The sequence below is a fragment of the Garra rufa genome, chromosome 15, assembly GCF_049309525.1.
Source record: "Garra rufa chromosome 15, GarRuf1.0, whole genome shotgun sequence".
Classification (NCBI taxonomy): Eukaryota; Metazoa; Chordata; class Actinopteri; order Cypriniformes; family Cyprinidae; genus Garra; species Garra rufa.
In genome coordinates this window covers 1670-24864 of record NC_133375.1, presented here as the reverse complement: position 1 = coordinate 24864, position 23195 = coordinate 1670, and the positions used below count along the sequence as shown (strand labels likewise).

At 39.3% G+C, this 23195-nt stretch overlaps 1 protein-coding gene across 1 annotated transcript in view; it reads right to left on the bottom strand.

The window, feature by feature from the left end:
- The window catches only part of abi3bpa (ABI family, member 3 (NESH) binding protein a), a gene marked incomplete at its 5' end in the record, with an annotated part of 94526 nt that extends 71575 nt beyond the window's left edge, over positions 1-22951 (bottom strand). The window contains 9 exons of the mRNA XM_073819094.1: positions 17125-17269; positions 17702-17856; positions 17974-18094; positions 18622-18703; positions 18804-18856; positions 19514-19588; positions 19994-20088; positions 21845-21940; positions 22840-22951. Coding sequence (XP_073675195.1) covers positions 17125-17269; positions 17702-17856; positions 17974-18094; positions 18622-18703; positions 18804-18856; positions 19514-19588; positions 19994-20088; positions 21845-21940; positions 22840-22951 — 934 coding nt within the window. The remainder of the gene's footprint in view (positions 1-17124; positions 17270-17701; positions 17857-17973; positions 18095-18621; positions 18704-18803; positions 18857-19513; positions 19589-19993; positions 20089-21844; positions 21941-22839) is intronic.
- Positions 22952-23195: the final 244 nt, after the last annotated feature.

Genomic DNA, 23195 nt, shown 5'->3' with positions numbered 1-23195 from the left:
GACAGAAGCAGGCTCAAACACATGAACATCTCAATGAACTAAAAATGGAAAACATGGAACAGTCTTTCTGTGGCATTTTTCTGTGCTTATGGTACAACGATTGTGATACTGTTTAAGTACATTTACTACATCTTTGCATTAAGAAGCACAGTTTATTGTGTACAGTATATGTATATATCAAGAGACCACAATTAACGTGTGCGTGTGTGTGTGTAGCAATTAACTTTGCTACTGTTCGGACGCTCTTGCTTACTGCTCCGCGCTTTGCTCCCTGTTTATGAACTTTTCTCATATTTTTCTAAGATTTTAACTTCAGCATATCAGCACAGTGCTCAGACAACACATTTTTGATACAAACATTACGAAAAAGGACTTTTTGCCTCCCACTGCCAGCAGCTTACATTCCGGAGACGGGAAAACACAGCTGACTACTTTCAACAGACAAGAAAGAAAATGCCTCTTCTGGAATCTACTTGCTGCACAAACTGCCACAGACTTGTACAAAAGATTGTGGTTTTAGAAACAAAATTACTTGCTGGACTTCCAAAACAGGTGGAACACACAGAAGATCATCATCACGGACCCCCTCAGCATACAGCCGGTGAGTCCTGTGAATCTAGTCAATATCGACAGTTTATAAGTGTAGAGGAACAAGCCAAAACTGATAGACACACAAATCGATGGCACAAACAGGGAGCGAGACCCAAAGGCACTCGAGACATTAGACTGTCAAGAGTATCTCGTATTGCTGCGGTAGCATACTCTATTCCAGATACGGCTATGACAAGGCTTGCAAAAACTGGTGTTTTACCACCCCCTATACTGCTTGAAAACAGATTTGAAGCATTAATGAATGTGGGTGAGGAATCCCCAAATGTGACTGAACATGGATCGTATCAGCCTGCTGCTAACATCGCTACAAACAGGCGCGCAAGTTCGAGCAGACAGCGGCACTCAGCTCAGAGCGCAGCCGAGCCCAGGACTCTGATAGTGGGTGACTCCATTATCAGTAATATCAGTAGCAGAACTACAACTACATGCTGCTGTCCTCAAGCAACCGTCTTTGATGTGAACAAGGAACTTCGGAACATTCTAATGAAACACAAGACTGCAAATCGAATCATCATCCATGTGGGAAAGAACGATATTCGGAAAGAGCAGTCAGAACTCCTAAAGAAGAATTTTGGTGAACTCATTGAAACACTTCGAAGACTTGAAGTTCAGTCGTTCATCAGTGGACCACTCCCAGCAAGGGGAACTAACATGTTTTCACGGTTGCTCGGACTGAATACCTGGCTACAAAGAACCTGCAGTCTAAAAGGAGTCAACTTCATTGACAACTTCAACCTTTTCTGGGGCCATAGACAACTGTTCAAACTGGACGGCCTCCACCCAAACAAACTTGGTGCGAGAGTGCTTAAGGACAATATCTATTTTTCACTCTGGCATCCATCAGTAGAATGTGCCAGTTCACCCAACATGAATGGCACACACACACTTGGACAATGTATGCGTGACGACAGGACATCTTATCAGCTTCAGAGTCATCATGTGGTCAACACAACCCACAAGGACACTGACAACGCCACACAGCCACAACAAGCACTGCTTATGGACACTTTCCTGGCTGAGCCCTGCCCTCAGAGCTCATCACAGACAGACTGTGACGTATTACAACAGCACCAAGACTCAGCACCGAAGGACAACTTTCTGGTAAACAGCCAGGGAAGCCAGGACAACATATTTCAGCCAACAGAAACACCAGAGCCAGAGCTCTATTCACCAGACACATTATCCCTCTCTCCAGCATCTCCACTTCTAAGCTTCTCACAGAAAATGGAGGAACTGGTATATGCTGGAACCAGACTCTCCCACTCTTTTGCTGCAAGCCCCCAGTTATCAACTAAAAAACGGCAGGCACCACAACCACCAAAGCCTGTGGGTCCAGCTCGCCCTCCTCCTCCTGTGAGAGCTCTCCGGCCGCTGCCACAACGTCAGGTCCCAAACCCTCCTCCGTCTGCTGTGAGTGAACCAAAAACAACTGATAACAGCTCTCAGTGATATGTGTCGGGTCCCCGCTACAATAGCAGCAACACTCAGGAATGTTTACATAACAAGCGGGAACCCAGTGTGCCTGTAGTTTTCCCTATTTCTGTTTTAATATGTGATAGAAAGTCTAAGGCCTTCTCAAGTCGTACGGTTGACCCATCTAATCTGAGGCCTATTAGGCATCAAACTAAAGTTGCTCTAGAGACAAAAAGTAATGCCATCAAGCTAGCGTTTTTAAACATTCGCTCACTAAAAAATAAATCACTTCTGATCAATGATTTTATAACCACAAACAACCTGGATTTTATGTTTCTAAATGAAAATAAATGAAATGCTAGAAGACAGCTGCAGTGCAACAGTCCTCAATGAAACAGCCCCTCCTAACTTTACTTTCATGAGTGCAGAGCTGTTAAGAGAGGTGGAGGTGTAGCTGCTCTTTTTAAAGATGTCTATCAATGCAAGCAAGTGTCATTTGGTCAGTACTTGTCTTTTGAATATCTAGGGATTGTGCTGAAAGGTGCTCCACGCATTCTATTTATCATTATTTACAGGCCCCCAAAATACTCTCCAGCCTTTGTTGATGAGTTCACAGAACTGCTATCAATGATTTGTTCAGAGTTTGACTGTTTTGCTATTGCAGAGGATTTTAATGTTCACATAGAAAATGCAGAAATCAAAACCACAAAAGAAATTATAACGGTTTAGAACACTTTTGACCTGATTCAGCATGTGCATGGGCCTACACACAATCGTGGACACACTCTTGATTTACTCATCAGTAAGGGTCTAAAGATCTCATCCACTGTTATCAAGGATGTAGCACTATCTGATCACTTCTGTATTTTCTTTGATATATTGATCTCTGCTCCTAATGAATGTAGATCTGTCTCTGTCAGAAAGAGATGCATTAACGATAACACTAGTGTGCTATTTATGAAGGCTATATCTTCAGTGCCAAGCATTTCTGCAGACTCTGTTGATCTTCTACTGGAGTCCTTCGACTCAAAAGTTAAGAATGTCATTGATGACATCGCACCTGTGAAAATCAGAGAGACGTCTGGCAGACAGAAATCGCCGTGGAGAAAATCAACAGCAGTACAGAATATGAAAAGACAATGCAGAAAAGCTGAGCGGATGTGGCGGAAGACGAAACTTGAAATTCACTATAGCATCTATAAAGACAGCCTTCATGCTTTCAATGCTGAACTAGGTAAAGCTAGACAAATGTTCTTCTCAAACCTTATAAACAGCAACTTAAACAACACTCGCACTCTTTTTGCTACCGTTGAGAGACTAACAAACCCCCCTAGTCAGATCCCTAGTGAACTGCTCTCTGACAGCAAGTGTGATGAGTTTGCTTCCTTCTTTTCTGAGAAGATCAATAATATCAGAAAGACAATTAGCACACCCTCAAGTTATGCAGAGATCAGACAGATTTGACCGCAATTTCAAAAAGAAGTCACTATGTCTACTTTTGACGCAATCGATAGCAACATTTTGGAAGAAACAGTACAGCACCTCAAATCGTCAACCTGCCACCTTGACACACTTCCCACATCTTTTTTCAAAAGTGTGCTTAACTGTTTAGAAGCAGATCTCTTAGAAGTGGTGAACACCTCACTTCTTTCTGGGACTTTTCCAAACTCCCTGAAAACTGCAGTTGTTAAGCCCCTTCTGAAAAAGAGAAATCTTGATAACACCATATTGAGCAACTATAGACCAATATCAAATCTTCCTTTTAAAGGCAAGATTATTGAAAAGGTTGTTTTCAATCAGCTGAACCACTACATAAACTCAAATGGATACCTTGACCATTTCCAATCTGGTTTCAGACCACATCATAGCACAGAGACAGCGCTCATAAAGATAATAAATGATATTCACCTAAATTCTGATTCTGGCAAAATATCAGTGCTGGTACTACTAGATCTCAGTGCTGCGTTCGACACTGTCGATCACAACATTCTTCTAGATAGACTGGAAAACTGAGTCGGCCTTTCTGGGATGGTTCTCAAATGGTTCAGGTCATACTTAGAAGGGAGAGGCTATTATGTGAGTATAGGAGAACATAAGTCTAAGTGGACATCCATGACATACGGAGTCCCACAAGGCTCAATTCTAGCCCCGCTGCTGTTCAGCCTGTATATGCTCCCACTAAGTCAAATAATGAGAAAGAACCAAATTGCATATCACAGCTATGCAGATGATACCCAGATTTACCTAGCCTTATCGCCAAATGACTACAGCCCCATTGACTCCCTCTGCCAATGCATTGATGAAATTAACAGTTGGATGTGCAAAAACTTTCTTCAGTTAAACAAGGAGAAAACAGAAGTCAACAAAAAATCAAGTCAAGAATCTGGGTGTGATTCTGGAGTCAGACCTCAGTTTCAGTAGCCATGTCAAAGCAGTAACTAAATCAGCATACTACCATCTCAAAAACATTACAAGAATTAGATGTTTTGTTTCCCGTCAAGACTTGGAGAAACTTGTTCATGCCTTTATCACAAGCAGGGTGGACTATTGCAATGGTCTCCTCACTGGCCTTCCCAAGAAGACCATTAGACAGCTGCAGCTCATACAGTTTTTTTTTTTTTTTTTTTTTTTACATACATAGTAAAAGTTTTTAGCTAAGAGTTTTCTCTTAAAACCTATTAACAAAGCTGCTTAGACAAACTTTTACTAAGCAGTAGAGAGAAGTCTTAAGCTAAGAGTAAGGGCGGGGTTGACCTCGTTACTATGGATGATGTCAGCGTGCTCACTAACCATGCTTACAGTGATTGGCTGATAGGGGAGGAGTCTCTGTCAGACATTTATTCATAGAAATATTGTTGTAAATGTTGCCATATTCAAATAAAGAATTCAAAATACAGGGCAAGTGTCACTTACTAAACAAGTGTTCAAATGATTGACAGTCTTTTATAGGCCTAATAAACAATTAGCTGGGGCCGTATGTATAAAGCTTCTCAGAGTCAAATTTTAGTCTTAAGTGTTTCAAAATTCTAAGAGTGACGTAATTTTACTCTTATTTCTGGACTTAAGATAAAGAGTGATTCATAAAAGTTCCTAAGTGTTAAGACAAGGTCTCAGCTCCTAAATTATTTAAGAGAGTTGGAGAGGTCTCCTAACCTAGTTAGGAGTAACACAATGGCAGCAAAAAGGAGGAAACACACACTTTACAATCAACATATGACATATTGGAGTTATATGATGATATGGAGTTGATAAAATGATACAATCGTGACCATCAAGCATTCTTTAATGTATTTATTTTTGTAATTGACCAAGTAATTAGCATAATAACTTAATCCACTCTACAAATCAATGCTCTAGCTGCAATAATATGTTTGTTTGTTTATTTATTTTCACTGGAAAATTTGAAAGATTGTAAAAATGCAGCAAAGCACTGGTGATGACACAGTAAGCAGGGTCTTAAATATTGTGACACTAACCTCACCAAACACATCAGTGACCAAAAGTGATGTGTGGAGGGTTTTAATGACTTCACAATTCACTTAAACCATCAAAATATGAGAAAAACACTGATCAATGTTGCTAACTGCTTTCAATTGAAAGTAGTTAAAACAGTCACACAATGTAGCTGATGAGGATGAGGACATAATGGTGAGTTCACTGATCTATATAATATAAATATATCAGTGGGAGGAGAGTGTTGTAATCTAAATAAGGTTTAGTCTCAAAGTCTCAAAAGGGGGAAGGACATCAACAAATCTAGTGACAAAATCACTAAACTGTCAACATTGACATTGAATACAACATAATCAGTTATTAATTTTGTGTTGGTCCTCTCTTGTTTTTGCATGTGTTCATAATTTCTTTGTAGGACAGCAATGCCAAAAAATATGACACATTTTACTGCATTATCAAAAAAATAAAAGTAAAACAATTGACTCCAAGCAAATATGCAATATGCTTACAAAATCAGTAACACTTTTTTCTCTCTCTTGGCCACAACTTAAAGGCAGTTTATTGACTTTCCAACTGACCGTCAAACCAAGCTGCAAAACAAGAAACTTTTAAGTTTGTGGGCTTTCTTTGAGTTCTTGGAGCTGTTCACATCATTGCTCCAACTGTAAATGAGGAGACATGGATTTCAAAGCATTAATAATAATTTGTGATAATTTTACACAATGCAAAGCATTTGTTTAAATACACTGAAATATTAAATAGTGTCTTAATTAAATGATTGTTTTGTAGTTCCATCAAATAATTGGTGTTGTGCTGCTGTGACTCACATGAGCAGGCTCACTATTGGCTGATTCAGAGGTCAAGGGTGGCCATTTTGTGTTTCAATCATTGTAGTCCTTAATTTACAACACTTAAGTCAGAACTTAAGAATCAGTCTCAAACTTTACAGAAAGTTGCTTTTAGATTCTTTATAAAAGTCTCCTACTCTTAAAAAAAAGTCCTACTTCTTACTAAGAATTTTTTGACACTTAAGTCAAAGTTTAAGACTACTCCTAAGAGCATTTCTTAGAAGTTTTATACATATGGCCCCTGATATGCATGTAAATGTAACCCCTCACACCCAGGTCCTACCGCACCCGCTCCAAGCAGGTGTCGAACCCGGGTCTCCGGCACGGGAGGCGGACGCACTAACAAGGAGGCTAAAGGCTGCAACCTCTATGGTCTATCGCTAATGCGTCTCTTGAGATCGGGGAGTGAGGTTTACCTGCACAGACTTTTTAAAAGAGCTTTTTATGCTTTTAATGACACAGAATAGCGGAGAACTGACACGAAATCATTGGGTGAAGAGAAGGGGCGGGAGAAGCAAAACATTTCGAAACGGGAATCATACTCAGGGCGCTTTGAGCGGAGTTACGCTATATATTGACGCACTAACCGCTAGGCTATCGGTGCCGACGTAAAACTCTTTTTTTCTATTCATGATAGAATAATCATGGCTGATAGCAAGATACGCAAACGTAAAACAAAACCAAACTGGACAGCTGTTACTTCTTGCCCAACGTAGGATATAATCAAATGAAAATTTGGAGCTGGGATAACCTCCAAGACTAAAAAAAAGTTGTGTGGGAATATGCGTGCATATACATGCAGAGTGTTTCTAAAAAGTTTAAGTTCCTAGGCAGATCGCCAGCAACAGCAATAAGGTTAGGATTTGATCTTGTGATTTAAGCCTGATTTAGGCTGATTTATACTCGACTCGTTCTTCTGCACCGCAAGCCTGTGCTGCCTGCGCACATCACCAAATTCTGGGCCCCTGTTCCTAAAAGATCTTAAGGATAAAAGTATAGCCTATCTCATAACTTAGTGATTTAGGAGAAAATCTTAAAAATAATGCTTAAAACAATCCTAAATTTAGGACTCCTAATTTTTGCTCTAAGAGTATTTCACAAAGCGTTTTAGCACTAAAACTAGCTCCTAAATCTGTGACATGTTAGGAGTAGTGGAGAGGACTCCTAAGTCACTAAGATCAAGTCCTAAAACTATCCTAAAATGGCTGTTGCCGGCTGTCTGCCTCAGAACAGAAACATTTTAGAAGCATTGGATGATAATGAGCTTTTCAGAAGGTGTGGTCTTCATCGCGAAGGTATTATGACTGTTGCAGAATTGCAACAAATAGAAACAACCCAATAACGCCACAGATCGAGGTTTTAACAATCCTTGAATGAATGCAATACATATTTTAATGAGGCTAAGGATTTCAATCTGCAATAGCATAACAAGGTTACATGAAAACATTATCGGCAACTTGAAAGTAATGTCCGTTTAGCTGTAGCAGTTGTTTGTCACTTAAATTCTGCAATCTCTGCCTTAATTTGCCTGACTTTGCAAAGAATGCTGGCTTTTCACAGTCATCTTTGCTTCTGGACAAAAGTGGGAAAGCTGCATTTATTTGCACACATATATTTTCCCACACATCTTTTTTAGTTTTTGAGGTTATCCCAACTCCAAATTTTCCCTTGATTATATCCTTGTTTTCATGAACAAGTTGGGCAAGAAGTAAGAGTTGTTCTTGCGTCCAGTTTGTTTTTTCATATGCCTTACTATTACCTATGATTATTCTACCCTGTTAATCATAGCCGCTAACTGTATACGAGGAGAGCACATATGAGGCTGAAGATACACGTTTAATTAGTGACAAAAAACCTTTATTTAAATATGACATAATAGCGCACGTTACAATATTTCTATGAATAAATGTCTGGCAGAGCCCCCTTCCCTATCAGCCAATCATTGTGTGCATAGTTAATGAGCATGTCGACATCATCCATAGTAACGTGGTCAACCCCGCCCTTACTCTTAGCTTAAGACTTCTCTCTATTCCTTAGTAAAAGTTTGTCTCAGCAGCTTTGTGAATAGGTTTTAAGAGAAAACTCTTAGCTAAAAACTTTTACTGCCATTTAGGAGAACTTTTAGTGGTAAGATGAAATGTTTTGTGGTTACAGGCTGATCATGTGTACATAATGTATTGACATTAAACTAGTTTTTAACATGATAATTTTATTCTTACATGTACTTTAATAATAAGTTATTAGCCTTGAGATAAATGATGCAGTGAATAAAATGCATAGATATGCAACGGTTATTAGTAATATCCATTAGTCTAGAGCCGTTTTTCCTGAACACGGAAGTAAGTCCGACTCTTAACTGAAAGAATGCTTTGCATTTCCGGTCTGCATTGTTTCTAGTCAAATTAGGGTATATTCCGAGCTAATAAACTAATGTTAAACCTATTAAAATGTTTTTAAAAAGCACATGGCTCCATAGCGCCATCACTTGGCAATGTCGCAATGACCGTCATTTGTCAGTGCCTCACTTTAATGAGTGTGTAGATGACACGAAGCAGCGGACGTTAGCTACATTAAAAACGGATGGACGCTATTTGAATGTGTTCCTATGGAAACCGGAACAGAAAAGCATTCAATCTCACGTTAGAATTCGTAATGGCGGCGCTCATCGTTTACTCAGGAAAAAGGTCTAGTGGTAGAATGATCGTTAATTGAGTCAGAGGGTTTCGGTTCTAATCTGCTGTCACATAACTTTTTTCATCCCTTAATAAAATTAAACATGTTCATCAGTGATCCTATATCAGAGACACATTTGTGTGTATTTTGTTTTGATTTTTAACCGTAATGAGTCATAAGCGAGGGATTGAAGCGCTCGCGTGTGAACACTGAGCACGAGCCGCATTGAGAAAGTTCCGTCGCTAATTAACATCGCAACGAACATTAAGCATGATTTCAGAAAAAAAAAAAATACAGATTCGAGCGTCAGCACCTTATTTAACAGAAAAGAATGTTTCATCAGCACTAGGTACGTCCGTGCTGCGAGATGTTCAAAAAAGTGGTGGGACAATATCGAGCTTTGCAAAAAGTGTCCCACCCGTGAATTACGCCTATGCAAATAAGTAATGTGAAACACACAAAAGCAATAATGAGAAATATTTTTATTACAGCAGTCTTCGACAGTAAAACCAACACAACAGTGTTAAAATATACAGTTTTTCTACTGGATTTTCTACTGGATTCTCTATCTTATTGTTAATTCTGCTGTTTTAAATTGATAGATATAGCTTAACTTAATTTCTGGTTTTAAATTGATAGATATAGCTTAACTTAATTTCTGGTCTTATCCATCAAACTAATCTGACTAATTTGATTGTTCGCCTTACTCTATAATCACGAGTGCAGCGCGTTAGCATTCCATAGCCGGTTAATTTGCCGCTCGCACTCCATTCACGCTTTTAACTCTTGTTTACTATTTTTAGCATTGCGCTGGCCGGTTAACTTGCCATCTGCGTTCCATTCACGTTTTATTTATTTTTTCTCGTGTTTAATATCGTTAGTACTATTTTAGCCGGTTCCGTTCCGTTTTTTCTCCCCCTGATCTGTTCTTCAGGAACTCTAACAACATTGGTAAGTTGAAATCATTCTACAATCACGGTGAGTAATGGCTTCTTCTCCTACAATTGTAGTCTGCACTGCTTGCCACATGTATAGCTTATCTATCTCTGTCAGCAGTGAGCCTTATACATGTGATAAATGCAGGAATATAGTCAGGCTGACAGAGAAGATTTCAGAACTAGAGTCACGCTCAGAAAGCCCTGTACATTGTTCGGTTCCGGTAACAACGTCCATGCAGCAGGGCAATTGGGTGACTGTGAGGCGGCATAGTCGCGGGTCAAAACACCGCTCTTCCGTTCCGATCAGAACATCAAACAGGTTCTCCCCACTCAGTGAAGCACCCACTGAGAAACCTGATGAAAGTGCTCTAGTAATTGGCGATTCTATTGTACGGAACGTGAAAATAGAGACACCAGCCAACATAGTCCAATGTATACCGGGAGCCAGAGCGCCTGACATCTTGGCAAATTTAAAAGTGCTGGCTAATGCTAAACATAAATTCAGTAAGATTGTTATTCACGTCGGCGCTAATGATGTTCGACTTCGCCAGTCGGAGATCACTAAAAATAATGTTAAAGAGGTGTGTGAACTTGCAAGTACGATGTCAGACACTGTAATATGCTCTGGTCCCCTCCCGGCTTACCGTGGTGACGAGATACACAGTAGACTGTGGTCACTCCATGGCTGGATGTCAAAGTGGTGCCCGCGAAATAACATAGGTTTCATAGACAATTGGACAAGCTTTTGGGGCAGACCTGACCTGTTGAAAAGAGATGGTTTTCATCCCTCCGGATGTGGAGCATCTCTTCTATCTAGAAATATGGCACATAGTCTTAGAGTTTGCACTTGACTCACTGGGGCCCAGGTCAGGAAGCAGACAGACTGGCTAAACCGACCGTCTGCTAGCCGCCTCACGTCACAGAAATCAGTTAATTCTCAGCACATAGAGACCCTTTCACCTAGATATCACTCTATAGAGACTGTGTCTGTTCCCCGAGCAAAAAAAAAAAATACAAAAAAACGCCTGAATCAAATCAAGACTAACAATTTAATTGATGTTCAACAAATAAAAAATATATATAATACAGAGAAACAATTGATAAAGCTTGGCTTATTGAATATCAGGTCCCTTTCTACGAAAGCACTTTTTGTAAATGATATGATCACTGATCATAACCTAGATGTGCTCTGTTTGACAGAAACCTGGCTAAAACCAGACGATTACATTATTTTAAACGAGTCCACCCCCCAAGATTACTGTTATAAACATGAACCGCGTCTAAAAGGTAAAGGAGGAGGTGTTTCTACTATTTATAGCAATATCCTCAATGTCTCTCAGAGAACGGGCTTCAATTATAACTCGTTTGAAGTTATGGTGCTTCATATAGCATTATCCAGAGAAACAAGTACTAATGATAAATCCCCTGTGACGTTTGTGCTAGCTACTGTATACAGGCCACCAGGGCACCATACAGACTTTATTAAAGAATTTGCTGATTTTCTATCCGAATTAGTGCTGGCCGCAGATAAAGTCTTAATAGTGGGTGATTTTAACATCCATGTTGATAATGAAAAAGATGCATTAGGAACAGCATTTATAGATATTTTGAACTCGATTGGGGTTAGACAACACGTGTCAGGTCCTACTCATTGCCGAAATCATACTCTAGATTTAATACTGTCACATGGAATTGATGTTAATGGCGTTGAAATTCTGCAGCAAAGCGATGATATCTCAGATCATTATCTAGTCTCTTGTATAATCCAGATAGCTAAAACTGTTAATTCAATTCCTTGCTACAAATACGGTAGAACCATCACTTCTACTACAAAAGACTGCTTTGTAAGTAATCTTCCTGATTTATCTGAATTCCTCAGCATATCCAATAGCTCAGAAAAACTTGATGATGTAATAGAAACTATGGACTCTCTCTTTTCTAGCACTTTAGATACAGTTGCTCCAGTGCGCCTAAAAAAGATTAAGAAAAACAGTGTAACACCGTGGAATAACGATCATACCCGCGCCCTAAAGAGAAAAGCACGAAAAATGGAACGCAGCTGGAGGAAAACAAAACTAGAGGTTTTTCGTACTGCTTGGCGTGAATGTAATTTATCTTATAGGAAAGCATTAAAAACTGCCAGATCGGATTACTTTTCATCTCTCTTAGAAGAAAACAAACACAACCCTAGGTATTTGTTCAATACTGTGGTTAAATTAACTAAAAATATAGCAGCAACAGGTTTAGACATTTCCCAAAAGCACAGCAGTAATGACTTTATGACGTACTTTACCTCCAAGATAGACACTATTAGAGATAAAATTGTAACCATACAGCCGCCCGCTACAGTATCGCATCAGATAGTGCGTTGTAGATCTCCTGAGGAACAATTCCATTCATTCTCTATTATAGGAGAGGAGGAATTGTATAAACTTGTTAAATCATCTAAACCCACAACATGTATGTTAGACCCTATTCCATCTAAGCTACTAAAGGAGGTACTTCCAGAAGTCATAGATCCTCTTCTGAATATTATTAATTCGTCACTATCATTAGGATATGTCCCCAAAACCTTCAAAATAGCTGTTATTAAGCCACTCATTAAAAAACCACAACTTGACCCCTATGAATTAATTAACTACAGACCAATTTCGAATCTCCCTTTTCTGTCAAAGATACTAGAAAAGGTAGTATCCTCACAATTATGCTCCTTCTTAGAGAAAAATGGTATCTGTGAGGATTTCCAGTCAGGTTTTAGACCATATCATAGTACTGAGACTGCTCTAATTAGAGTAACAAATGACCTGCTATTGTCAAGCGAACGTGGTTGCATCTCTCTATTAGTGCTACTGGATCTTAGTGCCGCATTTGATACTATTGACCACAACATTCTTTTAAATAGACTTGAAAATTATGTAGGCATTAGTGGTAGTGCACTGGCATGGTTCAAATCGTACTTATCTGACCGTCATCAGTTTGTGGCAATAAATGAAGAGGTATCATTTAGATCGCAAGCGCAGTATGGAGTACCTCAAGGCTCAGTGCTAGGGCCATTACTTTTTACACTTTACATGTTACCCTTGGGAGATATCATCAGGAAACATGGTGTTAGCTTTCATTGTTACGCTGATGATACTCAGCTCTACATTTCTTCGCAGCCCGGCAAAACATATCCATTCGAAAAACTAACAGAATGCATAGCTGATATTAAAAACTGGATGGCGAATAACTTCTTACTGTTAAATTCTGCAAAAAACAGAGGTATTAATTATTGGACCTAAAACCTCCACAAGTAATGACCTAAAACACAGTCTAATACTAGATGGCTGCTCTGTAAATTCGTCGTCATCAGTCAGGAACCTAGGCATCCTATTCGATAGCAATCTCTCCTTTGAAAGCCACATTTCTAGCATCTGCAAAACCGCATTTTTCCATCTTAAAAATATATCGAAATTACGACCTATGCTATCAATGTCAAATGCTGAAACATTAATTCATGCGTTCATGACCTCAAGGATAGATTATTGTAATGCTTTATTGGGTGGTTGTTCTGCACGCTTAATAAACAAACTCCAGCTGGTCCAAAATGCAGCAGCTAGAGTTCTTACTAGAACCAGAAAGTATGACCATATTAGCCCGGTTCTGTCAACACTGCATTGGCTCCCTATTAAACATCGTATAGATTTTAAAATCTTGCTAATTACTTATAAAGCCCTCAATGGTTTAGCTCCTCAGTACTTGAACGAGCTCCTATCGTATTATAGTCCTTCACATCCGCTGCGTTCTCAAAATTCTGGCAATTTGATAATACCTAGAATATCAAAATCAACTGCCGGCGGCAGATCATTTTCTTATCTAGCGCCTAAACTCTGGAACAATCTACCTAACACTGTTCGGGAGGCAGACACACTCTGTCAGTTTAAATCTAGATTAACCCTCTGGGGCCCAAGGGTGTTTTGGGGCCCTGAAGAAGTTTTGACATGCCTTGACATTTGTGCTTTTTTCAGTATGTTAAAAACATATTAATATCCTAAATCTAAATACATTGTATTTAGCACAAATTGGACTACAAAAATATGTAATCAACATGAATGTACACTTTTAAGTTTTTGAGAAAACAATGTTTATGCGTGCATTTTGAAAAACTAAATTTTTGAAGTCACTGAAATAAGGTCATCTAACACATACAGAATATTTATTCTCGGGACTTTCGAGAATTGGATGTGGTAGGCTTGGTTTTTTTCTACCAAATGATGTGAAAATCATCTAGTTCACTTGTTTTCATAAAACAGTATATAGATTTAAATTTTTGAAGACACTTTTTGTTTAGAATGGCTGTATGCGAGGAGGCGTGAATCATCATGAATAATGCTGTGATTTACACCTGAGAAGACAAAGACCTGCATAATGAGCCGCATAATGAGCCATTCAGTCGGATGTTGACTGAGAGGAAACAACAGAAAGAATAAAGGAAAAATGAAAGGACAAAATAAATATATATTTAGTTTGAAGCGTATTTTGAATATATTTAACTATCACACAAAATAACTTGTCTTTCACTTGTGAGTGCAGTTAAACTTTTTATTAGGAACAAAAGTAATAAACACAGAAGTCAAGATGTCGAGGGTGCACTATCCAAATCACTTGCAGGAAACTTGAACACAGGAAAACGGGGAACAGCAGAAACTGCAAAGAAAACAAGTAGATGTGAGCAACACAATGATCTGACAAAGACAGAGTTAACATGGAGAAAACACATACACTACCAGCCAAACTTTTTATTATTAAAAGTTTTTTTTTTTTTTTTAAGTGAGCAGTTTTTTTTTACATAGTAAACCTATTTCACAAAATTAGATAATTATTTTTCTTTAAAAAAGTACCTTTGACTGGTAGTGTATAGCATAGGCGTATAACAGTTAGGTGCAAATAAAACAGTGTGAGATAAATACAGGTGTAAGGTTTGTAATGAAGTGATACAGGAGAAACCATACATCTTCTACCTTTCATACAGATTACTTAAAAAGAGAATAGTAGTTTTTTATTTGAATTGGTTTATGTAAAAGTAAACATTTCAAGCTTTCTACAAGTAAATGCATTATGTCTGTGAGGCACGTAATCACTTAGATTTAGGTTTCATGCACGTTAGTTTCATTTATGTGTCTGTGAAAAGATATAACAGAGACAGTGAAGGCAGAGCGCGTGCCCTGACTGTTTTCTTATTTTCATAAAAGCACAGTGTATACAAATAAAAATATACCCTCTACAGTTTCGAATGATGTATTGGTTGTATTTGTACGATCAAAACTGACGGAGAATTTTACATTCTTTTCGGAGTTATTACAAAAGCGTGCCTCAAATGCGCCAGCGCGTTTTTCGACCAAAGTTGAAACATCCTGTCATCATGAGACATTTAGATGCAGTGAAATGAAACATACTTTATAATGTTTCACTTGCTGTAGTCAGGAAATACAGTTGGCAAAAAGTCTTAACTGGTAAAATGTGTGCACATTCTGTCACAGTAACAACTTACAAATATAAAAGAAAAAAACTTACTTGTGTAAATATCTCATCTGCTGGTTCACGCTATGTCTCATTTAATGTTCATCTTCTGAAGTAAGTTTTATTCCTGACAGCCTGTCTTCTTCCAGAAAGGACTAACTTGAAAGAAAAGAAACTGCTTTCTCCTTTGTTTGCCGTGATGTGGGCGTCTACTTTTGGCGCGGCGCCCTCACGTGGACGATTTGAATATGAAAAGAGAATCGCTCTTGGGCGTGATCTAATTAAAACTAATGAAGCAGACAAGAGAGACTGGACATCGTGTTGGTTTCATACGGATTACTTTATCACAGAATATTTGATTTCAATAAACATTACTTTATTTGAAAGTATAGATATCAAGCTTTCTCTAGATATATTGCTCATGTCTCTGTGTTGTGTATTGGCTGAGTTATAGTCTATTTTAATGACGCGTTTCTGAATGAAGATCACGGAGATCAACGCGGCAGACAGCACACCCTTTTTGTTTTCTTTATTTTGTAAAATCACAATATTTTTTTGGTTTTGTGAGTATATACAAATAAAAGTAGACCCTTTACAGATTCGATTGATGTACTGCTTTTATCTGTACAATCAGAAATGACCGAGTAATTGAAGTTCCTTTTGGGAAACTGCCACAAAACGCGTATACGCGTGTTTGGACCCCAGGGGGTTAAAGACACATCTCTTTAACCTGGCTTACACATAAAATCATTAACACATTTCTATAATTCAAATCCGTTAAAGGATTGTTAGGCTGCATTAATTAGGTCAACCGGAACCGAAAACACCTTCCATAACACCTGATGCACTCGTTGCATCGTAAAAAGAATGGCATCTACGCTAATATTAGTCTGTTTCATTCTTATTCCGAGGTCACCGTAGCCACCAGATCCAGCCTGTATCCGGATCAGATGGTCACTCCAGTCCCCCGGATCCAGTCCGTACCCAGCTTAGATCATGGATCACCACCTGGAGATGACTTCAATAGCCGTGGATGTCAACCAGATGAGCTCCAAGGCGGATCATCAATAAAGACCTCGCCAACCTTGACGGCCATCGGCACTACACCACAGGATCCTGATGAGTTCTCTACAATCAGACATTGGTACAAACTGCTGGTTTGGTCTGGCCAGAGGAGAACTGGTCCCCCGACTGAGCCTGGTTTCTCCCAAGGTTTTTTTTCTCCATTTCTGTCACCTGTGGAGTTTTGGTTCCTTGCCGCTGTCGCCTCTGGCTTGCTTAGTTGGGGACATTTTCCAGCGATATCGTATACTATTTGAACTGAACTGACGATGATATCACTGAATTCATTGATGAACTGCCTTTAACTGAAAATTGATTGTTACAATAATGCGTTACTTACACACTATTGAGCTGTTTAAATACTGTGCAGTTGCTTTGACACAATCTGTATTGTAAAAGGCGCTATATAAATAAAGGTGACTTGACTTGACTTGACTAGGGTAGGTGTAGGGCCATAGAAAATACGGTTTGTACAGTATAAAAGCCATTACGCCTATGGAATGTCCCCATAAAACATGTAAACCCAACATGTGTGTGCGTGTGTGTGCGTGTGTGTGCGTGTGTGTGTGTGCGTGTGTGCGTGTGTGTGTGTGTGCGTGTGTGTGCGTGTGTGTGCGTGTGTGTGCGTGTGTGTGTGTGTGTGTGTGTGTGTGTGTGTCTGTGTGTGTGGTACCTTCTCTGTAAGTTGTCGGGATGCAGAAGTTGTGTAGCGTGTGTAGATCCATTCACATTAATCACATGCAGTGTCACTTCAGGATTCATTTGTCCAGCCTGTTGCACACACAATGAAATTATATCAGTATTCTGTTGTTCACGGTCACAGCTGTAAATAACAGTAACTAACTAGCCATAATTTAACAGAGGATTTTGAAGGATTTGTAACGTTTAAACTGAATGCAAAAAACAAGTGATGTAGACTTTGTTTTGGGCTTGTGATTAACTAAAATAGTGAGTTTTAATTAACGGTTTCTCCGATGCTGTTTGACTGCATTAGCATCTATTTCATGCTCACAGAATGGATAAACTACAACAGGTGAACAAGTCAGCTGTGTGACGCCAGCACTGGATTATCAACATTAAAGTCTAGATTTTAAGCAATCTACATTTTTGATGAAACTATATTAATTCATGAGTTGCAAATCTTTTCTAAGATACACATTCAGCAGCAGGATAGTAGGTTGAGACAGACGGCCGTCCGCGTACCTTCGGGTATGGATACTGTTGTGCTCGAGGGTAAAGCGTTCCTGTGAAACGCGGCAGCTGCATGTTGGGCACCAGAGTGTCGTTGATGGTGAGAAATGCCAGACTGGAGCCTGATGGAGACCACCAGTGGGCAGCTGAAGAGTGCAGGACCTCCTCTGATAGACAAATAGCTAAGGTTAGGCTCAGCTAATCGGAAAGGGCCAGTAAAATAATAACAAAAACAACAGTAATAGCACAGCTTGTGTTGTTCATGTGTGATGATGGTTTGTTACCCTCATAAAGCCAGTCAGTTATTCCATTAAATACTAGGCCATCTCGCCCCGATGACGTCAGTCTGAGAGAACTGTTCTTCACGTCTGGCTGATAGTAAATATTATTCTCAAATATGTACACCTGAGACAGAGAGAGAACGAGCTGTCACTCTCAAAAAAGAAAGGAAGCTCTGCATAAGAAGGTGCAAACAGCTGGTAGGATCATGGACTCGCAGCTCTCAGGCATTTAAAGCACTGTGTGTTTTCAAGTCTTTCCATTTATATGTGTTTGTCCAGCAGATGTCCTCAGTGCAGTGTTTTGTGAACCATTTTACATAGCATTTGGCTCAACTGAATCTCAATCCCAATTACTCTCGATTCCCAACACCTCTGGATCAAATAATCGACTCCCAGCCCTTTCTAATTGCATTTTGACTGCAGTGTAATGGAAATACTGTCAGTCACTTTAATTGCTGGTTTAAATGTGTATTACAGCACCATTAGTGTTTACCTGCTACTGTTGTTTCTGACAAGATTGCATTTACTGAAGTAGTATATACAGAGATTGTTAGGGTTTCTGACCAATATATATCCATGCTGTTACCTGTTTGTTCTTTCAGCAAGGATGCACAAATAAGAAATGAGAAGCACCCCATGTGTTTTACTCACCAGCTGTTGACCGTGATTTCCCCATGATGCAAACTGTAAAACACAATCAGAGACCTCCGGTGGGTTCAGTTCATGCACTTCTCTGCAGTCACACACACAGAAAGAGAAGAGCACCTTCATCACATTACATTCACATAAATAACAGTTCTTCTATGCTCATTATCTGTCTGTGTATGTAATACCGTGTTTGTAAGTTGTAGATCAAGTAAGATGCAAGGTAGGAGTATCGATACACCTAAAAACAACACAAACAAAACTAAGTCCAAAATTGTTTAGTCGAAACCAAAACACAATGCCATACATAACATTCATGACAACACAACACCGAACATAACTAAAATTTATTTTATATATCCTACTGACTTCCAGCTATGGAGTTTTGTCCTCTAGAGGACATTATATATTTTAAGTAATTTCTCTGTGACCTTACATGTCAAAGTCTGTCTGTCCTGTAAAGAGCGCATTCAGGGCTTTTCAGAGATACCAAATGTTTGGACGTTTGACTGCTCCCTACTCCCTTTCCTTGGTCTTTAAGTATGACTGACATTAATTTAGTGATCAACTTTAACACCCTTATGGAAATAAAATATTTTGTAAAAAAAAATAAAAAATTCCGTCATAAATCAACATCTTGGAAAATTTTTATGGGGTTTCAAATCAAAATATGACTTTCTGTTACGAAACAGGACATTGATTTTCTAACCCATGTCTACTATAGAGGACAACTGGACTTGAAGCATGTTTGTTACACATTTTGGGAGACACAAGTGAATAGGAAAACAAATTATATGTCATTTTTTCTATGAAATATTAGATATTATTATGAAAGTCCTGCCAATTAATACTCCCATTATTACACTTCTTTACATTACATTTAAACTTGACCTCTGACCTTTCTAACATCATATGCCAGTAACACGTAGTTGAGGTCTGGTGACACGGCAGACTTGGAGGCCTTGAACTCTGTCTGTGTGAAAAATCAAACAATAAACGGTTATCCTTATACAATCAATATTATGATGCTGAAGTGTTACAGTCTGTCACTATTAATTGTGATTTTAATATATTAATGAAATTAAATTGCTGCTACACATTGTACATTGTGAATGTATGACAATGAATTTCAATCACAACAGGTTAGTCTGAACTTTTATTTAGAGGACATACTTTGGATTCAAGGTGCACATTTTAGGTTCATGCGGTACGTTTTCTCTCATTTTCTATCAGGCTGTTTATCATAGGGTCATAGGGTCCACACTAGGCTTCCATGTTACATGTTTGTTGCATAAGAAATATTTTTTTCTGCTCTTGCACCTGTTTTAAAAGTTAATTGCAGTTTTCCCATTTGAAATACTTGTATAACATCACTCACAAATGTGGTGTTTTTCATTAAAACCTCTGTGTGATTGGTCTCCATGTTCAGCATCTTTAGATCTCCATGTCTGTCCTTGTAAATGAGTTGTTGATCTGAAACATATTCACACAAACAGCACATGCTCTAAACAGCAGCGTGACACCGCTATTCAGATTCAAGGTTTAGGATTGTTTAATAGAGTCTACATACAGTGGGAAAAGAATTCAGACCCCCTTAAATGTTTCACTCTTTGTTATATTGCAGCCATTTGCTGAAATCATTTAAGTTCATTTTTTTCCTCATTAAATGTACACACAGCACCCCATACTGACAGAAAAACACAGAATTGTTGACATTTTTGCAGATTTAATAAAAAAGAAAAACTGAAATATCACATGGTCCTAAGTATTCAGACCCTTTGCTCAGTATTTAGTAGAAGCACCCTTTTGATCTAATACAGCCATGAGTCTTTTTGAGAAAGATGCAACGAGTTTTTCACACCTGGATTAGGGGATCCTCTGCCATTCCTCCTTGCAGATCCTCTCCAGTTCTGTCAGGTTGGATGGTAAACGTTGGTGGACAGCCATTTTTAGGTCTCTCCAGAGATGCTCAATTGGGTTTAAGTCAGGGCTCTGGCTGGGCCATTCAAGAACAGTCACGGACAATCACTCCTTCATTCTTTTATCTGTGAGCTTAGGGTCATTGTCTTGTTGGAAGGTAAACCTTCGGCCCAGTCTGAGGTCCTGAGCACTCTGGAGAAGGTTTTCGTCCAGGATAACCCTGTACTAGGCCGCATTCATCTTTCCCTCGGTTGCAACCAGTCGTCCTGTCCCTGCAGCTGAAAAACACCCCCACAGCATGATGCTGCCACCACCACGCTTCACTGTTGGGACTGTATTGGACAGGTGATGAGCAGTGCCTGGTTTTCTCCACACATACCATTTAGAATTAAGGCCAAACAGTTCTATCTTGGTCTCATCAGACCAGAGAATCTTATTTCTCACCATCTTGGAGTCCTTCAGGTGTTTTTTAGCAAACTCCATGCGGGCTTTCATGTGTCTTGCACTGAGGAGAGGCTTCCGTCGGGCCACTCTGATATAAAGCCCCGACTGATGGAGAGCTGCAGTGATGGTTGACTTTCTACAACTTTCTCCCATCTCCCAACTGCATCTCTGGAGCTCAGCCACAGTGATCTTTGGGTTCTTCTTTACCTCTCTCACCAAGGCTCTTCTCCCCCATAGCTCAGTTTGGCTGGACGGCCAGCTCTAGGAAGGGTTCTGGTCATCCCAAACGTCTTCCATTTAAGGATTATGGAGGCCACTGTGCTCTTAGGAACCTTAAGTGCAGTAGAAATTGATTCTCATTTGCTCTGACATGCACTGTGAGCTGTAAGGTCTTATATAGACAGGTGTGTGGCTTTCCTAATCAAGTCCAATCGGTATAATCAAACACAGCTGGACTCAAATGAAGGTGTAGAACCATCTCAAGGATGGTCAGAAGAAATGGACAGCACCTGAGTTAAATATATGAGTGTCACAGCAAAGGGTCTGAATACTTATGACTATGTGATATTTTAGTTTTTCTTTTTTAATAAATCTGCAAAAATGTCAACAATTCTGTGTTTTTCTGTCAATATGGGGTGCTGTGTGTACATTAATGAGGAAAAAAATGAAATGAAATGATTTCAGCAAATGGCTGCAATATAACAAAGAGTGAAGCATTTAAGGGGGTCTGAATACTTTCCGTACCCACTGTGTATATGTGTTAACCGATGTGTGTGTCTGCTTGACAGGTCTTGTTTAGTCCAACACAGTTGCTGCAGAACTGATCTGAGATTGAGACGGAGGTAATGAGTGTGATCTTTCTCACCAGAAACCCACTGAGCTTCGAGATCGTGATCCTGCAGCTCACTGGAGAAAAGATCATCCAGGGTCAGACAGGATTCCAGAGTGTGGTGAGCATTGCCTGAGATCATTAACACACACACACACACACACACACACACACACACACACACACACACACACACACACACACACACACACACACACACACATACTGGTTTACATGTTTTATGGGGACATTCCATAGGCGTAATGGTTTTTATACTGTACAAACCGTACTTTCTATCGCCCTACACCTACCCTACACCTAAACCTAGCCCTCACAGGAGATTGTGCACACTTTTACTTCCTCAAAAAAACTCATTGTGCATGATTTATAAGCCTGTTTCCTCATGGGGACCTGAGAAATGTCCCCACAAGGTCAAAATCTACTGGTATTCCTATCCTTGTGGGGACATTTGGTCCCCATAACGTGATGAATACCAGGTACACACACACACACACACACACACACACACACACACACACACACACACACACACACACACACACACACACACACACACACACACACACACGTTCAGGGTTAAAGTTACAAATGCATCTTGTAGAAATGCTTCTCATGACTCCATTGAGCTCCATGTTAAGAGTCTACATGGACTAACTGATCTGTTTGACCTGATCAGTACTGAATCCGAATTTGCTCACTCTCTTTGCAAATAACATGTAATTTCTTTATTTCTTAAAACCAGAAAATTATTTGTCATTTCATCCTATTTTTTATATATATATTTTGCTTGGTCAGTGTGTATTTGTGGTTTTGGTTCTTTTGCTGTTCTAGTCTGTGAGAACCTTTAAAACAGTAATTCCAAATAGATAAATAATTTAGTGAAGGGATATATGGAAGTGTAATGTAACACAAAGTTACCCGAAGCTGACATTTTTTGTGGCTCATTTGTGTGACATACATCTGCTTCTACTCTGTGAATAAATGTTTGCGGATACCGGAAACACACAGACCTTTAGACAGCAGAAAGATGGACAATCCGATCAGTGACAGCACAAACGCAATGACCAGAAGTGAGATTCCCACTCCTTTCCAGTTCATCTCAGTGGAAATACTTCCCACATCCTACAGAGAGAAAGAGAGAGAGAGAGAGATTTCAACCTTAAATATATTTGATAATACATTTCTATTCAGCTTTAACAGAATGTCTGGGTGACCGTTGTCAGTTTTACACTCAGTGACCCTGTTTACTTGCAGAAGGACATTACAATATTAACCCCTTAGCATTCCTGTCAAACTTAATTCAATGCCAAATGTTCCATGAGTGAAACGTTGGAATGCTAAGGGGTTAATCAGAAGGACATTAATA